Source organism: Ruditapes philippinarum, unplaced genomic scaffold (genome assembly GCF_026571515.1).
Source record: "Ruditapes philippinarum isolate M1 unplaced genomic scaffold, ASM2657151v2 ctg4465_1_1_1_1, whole genome shotgun sequence".
Classification (NCBI taxonomy): Eukaryota; Metazoa; Mollusca; class Bivalvia; order Venerida; family Veneridae; genus Ruditapes; species Ruditapes philippinarum.
In genome coordinates this window covers 104631-109628 of record NW_026861191.1, presented here as the reverse complement: position 1 = coordinate 109628, position 4998 = coordinate 104631, and the positions used below count along the sequence as shown (strand labels likewise).

At 34.0% G+C, this 4998-nt stretch overlaps 1 protein-coding gene across 1 annotated transcript; it reads right to left on the bottom strand.

Annotated features, from left to right (window-relative positions):
* Positions 1 to 1806: 1806 nt before the first annotated feature.
* On the bottom strand, positions 1807 to 2511 carry LOC132714801 (uncharacterized). Its single transcript, XM_060697727.1, has one exon. The coding sequence runs from the start codon at positions 2509 to 2511 to the stop codon at positions 1807 to 1809; it is 705 nt and encodes a 234-aa protein (XP_060553710.1).
* Positions 2512 to 4998: the final 2487 nt, after the last annotated feature.

The window sequence follows — 4998 nt, the reverse complement described above, 5'->3', positions numbered from 1 at the left end:
CAGTTTATTAATTTTGCAGAATCTTTTTTTTAAAAATAGAAACATGTGCTTACTAAAACATCGTAATAATTTAAATTTATTTAGAAGTTGTTATTAAAAAAATCAAAATGAAGATCAACAAGGCAAAGCCAACGTTTACAAGACACAGTCCTCGACACACACCCAATCCATATTTTTAAGCAATTATCTTACCCTTCTGTATTCGGCTTTAAGGAAGTTTTTACACGTTCCTATTTGTTGGAGAATGCAACGCGTACTAAGCTGTGTCAGTTGGCATTGAAGACGTTCTCAGTCACTCAAAACGTATTCTAATAATGCACTCATTTTTCTTTTTATAATGCACAAAGAGGCAAATTCCTCCACCAGTTACTAAGTGGCCATTATGACCTTTACTGTGTTGATGATACGTATTACCTTAAACTCAACTTAAAAAAGATGTTCCAAGATTTCAATACCGTGATGTAATCTTTCCTTGCAGAAGACTGAGAAAATATTATAATACTTTTTTAACATTCACATTTATCAAACCGCATTCCGAACTGCATTTTTTATAAATCAGTTCAATCCCATTTTGTTCAGTAGTTCGTTTACTTAAAGGGATACTCAGGCAAATTAATGACAAAAATATTAAATGATCTTATGTACTCAAATCAAGCTAAAACGACATTTTCTTAAAACCCCAGCATGAATTTCTGTATAAATTCTATATATTTTGGGTTTGGAGCATAAAAATATCTATATATGTTGAACGAAATTTAGACGCCGACAGAATCTCCGAGTAGTAAAAAAACAAGTTATGTTACTTGGACAAACCCTGGAAGTTTCAATAACAGATATTGTGGATATTGTATGATCAAAACAAGTATAAACAATTCATTAGACATGTTCATTAACGTTTCCAGAATTCACTGTGACAACTTTTAATTGTGAACTTTTAACACTCTAACCTGACCCACGCGGGTCAAGTTAGGAAACCGACATTTTATTCATTATAAGAAGAAAAGTTTTGCTCCTGTGACTGCCTAGTGTATTTATTTTGAGGACATTCACAGAATAATGAATGTAAAACTTAAAACGAAGAAATGAAAATTTTGCCTGTGTCTCCTTTTAACTTAGTAAATGAGTTTTTAAATGTTCATCTTTCTTAAGTCTACTAGTATTTATGACTATCGCTTCTACCTATTCCATTACAAACATTTGTAAATAAAACCGTCCCGTTTATAATTATAAATCCTTTGTCAGGAGAAAAAAATATGATAAACAAGATCACAAAGAAAAGGCGTCGTTAAATAAAAGCAAACCCCCACACGACCCAGCAATAAGAACCAGTGGCAATAAGCCCAGTAGGATCCAAACAAAAGCAGGACAAGGCGCAAGGCAGAGCACTGAAAGGCTAATCATTTAATGCCTTTATAAGCAATTCATGCTTCCAGATATGATCCTTTTACAGTAATGCATTGTATAATTCGTTATTGTATGTGAATTTTGTATGTGGAAATTGTTTGAAATGAAATATAGTTTAACTAGCTTTTGTCAGAATTGTTCAAAGTATTATGAAAGTACAACAACAATGATGAGCAAAGTATATTACAATCTTAAAAATATGCATGTTTTGCATATCAATTCAGTTCCACATAAAATCACCTGAAGTGATTACTTTCAAAGTTGCATTATTCTAGTAAATAAAAGTAACCAATAAAAATAGAGTACACTCACATTTTCTATTTTGCCTATCAATGTATTTCTAAAAACTCATCTGATTCATTCCAGAGTTGCAATATTCTGGTGAAATAACTACTACTACTACTAATTCTCTTCGCTCCAGGTGGAGCACAAGGCACCAACAAATCTCCTCCAGCCATCCCTGTCCTGAGCTAACCAGTTCAGCTCGTTCCAGGTCTTGCCTGCTGCCTTCATCTCTTCGATGGTTCTCCTCCAGGTCCCTAGTGGACGACCTCTCTTCCTCTGGCCTTGTGGTGTCCATCTCAGTACTTTGTGGGGATGCCTCTGCTTGTTCATCCTCAGAACATGACCCAGCCATCTCCATCGTCTGGACTTGACCTCTTGAACAATGTTGGTGATCCCGGAGCGTCTGTTGACCTCTACGTTAGTGACATGTTGTTGCCAGCGGATCTTGAGAATGCAGCGTAGACAATGACTCTCGAAGCCTCTTAGCCTACTCTCAACCTTGGTGTTGGTTCTCCAGGTCTCAGACGCGTGCAGAAGGACTGAGCGGACATTGGATGTGTAGATCTTCAGTTTTGTTTTGGTATGCAGGGCTGTAGACTTCCATATGTTCTGTAGTCTCTTGAATGCCTGGGCTGTAAGTCTAATCCTGGTTGAGATCTCTTTCTCAATGTTACTATCAGCTGAGATGTAACTCCCAAGGTACTTGAAGTCTTTCACCTCTTCCAACTCAGTGTTGTTGATGCTGATTTTCTGGCTGCTTTTGGTCTTCTGGTGAAATAAAGTAACCAATAAAAGACACTCACAATTTCCATTAGGAAACATCGAATAACTGATAACATGTCCCTTAATACTTCATCTGACGGAAATGGCTGACAGTGAAATGTTCGTAAAAAAAGATAAAATGTTTATTTCCCACTTTTACAACTTGTTATGGAATCGACAATCAAACATATGTTTATTTTCATATCTATTAAAGGAATAGAGAAAGGCATTTTGTCAAAAATTTCGTCTAAATTCAATTTATTATGGGTCACAGGAAAACCTCTATGCATACAAATGTTTTATTCTTAAATGTTACTTGATGCTTGCATTTCCCATCATATTTGTTCTGTTTCTATTGGGTTTTGTTCTAAACGGAATGACAAATAAATACAACAACAACAACAGCTTATGCATATAATAGAAAATCTTTTAAAAACAATGTCATAGCAATTAACATAAAGACATTGGTAACACATCAAACTGATGCTCGTGCACTAATGTATGAAGACCTGTTACAAAGGCATTTAGAACAGTTACCTTTCAGATATTGTTTAACGGATTAGCTCAAGAACTAGTATTAGTTATCGTGTCATGAAATGTTCAGGACGGACCAAAGTGTATGATTTTTAATACTGCCAGTATTTTTATTCACATCTTTGGCTTCTTAATCGATTGACACATGTCAATGCATTGAATTTGCGTTTGACATGCATTAATCCTTTATGTTAGAGTATCTGTACAAGCAATTATCTTTTTTCCGAGATATGTCATGATTTATGGACAAGAACTTTTGGTATTGTCATTGGCACTTTTATTGACATTTTATTTTGTATTCTACTTTATTGTTTTAAAGGATACAATGCAATTGCATATGAGAAAGATCGTCAATGTTCTCTTACTTGGCGTGGCCGAATGATTTATGCGTCGGATAAGTAATTCAAGGATTGGTAACCGCTTTGATAAAAAAGAAAACAAAACAAAAAAAAAAAAAACAATAAGAACAAAGTTCATCAAGGCAAAGGCAACGTTTAAAGGACACAGCCCTCAAAACAGCAACGCACACAAAAGGTACCGAACCAAAACCGAGAAAGGACACGAGGGTGGCAAAAGGAGAGGGACATGTAACGACTGAAATCATAAGAACTAAAAGAGGCTTACAACGGAATTAAAGGGACAGGGGTTGTAAGGAAATGGGGACAAATGGGCAGTACGGACACAAAATGGAATAAAAGCGGAGAAGGAAAGAAAATACGTTAAAGATACATTTTACAAGATAAGACATCACGAAACGTTCAATAATTCAAGACATGTAACAATAGATACATGCAAAACATGTGAAGGAACACAGACGAACACCGCCTTGGAATGGTCAGTAAGAAACAAAATGTTTGCACCAAAGTATTTATATTTCTTATTTGATCAACTTTTCTTTTTCATTTCTTCTTTGCTCGGGATAAGAATGCTTTCAGATCAATTTCTACAATTCAAATAGCATTAAGATTGGTTTGCAGTAGAATGACTTAGATAGCAATAGGCTTAAATGACAAAATACCCAGCACAAAATCTTATGATTTCCGTCATTAAATGTCACCCTTTTTTTGCTCGCCCTCGTATCCTCTCCTGGTATTGGTCCCGCGCCTTCTGTATGTCTTTCTGTGGATATGCAGTAACAATGAATTTGTTGAAAGAATTTTAAACTTTACAAGGAGAAAACGAGATTAAAGAAAAAAACAAAAGATGCAATCATATAACTTGACAGAACATGACATGATATTGTCAAGTCAAATCCGGATTAAATTTAGATACATTATTATCTTTGTTAGACAATATTTCAAGAACACATTATCCCGTCTCTTTTTATAAAACGTATACCAATACAACTTTAAACCTTCTATACATTTATACACAGCTCGTTAGAAATGATTTAATGACATTGCTATAATTAAAGTGTTGTACAATTGACTCGTTTTATTGTTGTTGATTGTTTTTGTCTTTGTTTTTTTTATTTATATATTTATCATTTTATTATGTTATTATTTCCTTCAAACTAAAAAGGCAACGCATCAGCTGATAGACTGATGAATCGTAAGAGCACGGATTTAGAACAAGAAATAAGAGGATAATAACTTCAATTGATCTTTCGTTCTAAATTGACACAAATTAAACAGTTGAAACTTTAATTGCTACAGATTATCGTTTGTTTCTATATAATATAAAAAAAAACAAAAAAAAACATTCGTTAATGTTGGGTTTTTTTTTTTTTTTTTTGTTAAAATTAATCAAATTATCTCTTCCCGACAGTTGTACAATTTTCGTTTGGAATAAGAAGAAATGAGAAATACATATTTACATAAATTAATCACATCGAGGATGTTTCTTAATTCAAAAGTTTACCATTTTCATGTTTAAATGTTGAATTCTGCTTAAACCTGTGCTAGAGATGTGGACGGTAATTTGCACTTGACAGTACCGCCAAACCGACCCTGCAACATTACAATTTTGCCATTTTGAACTTACTTTATTTGTATCTGTTCTTTTTCTCAATTT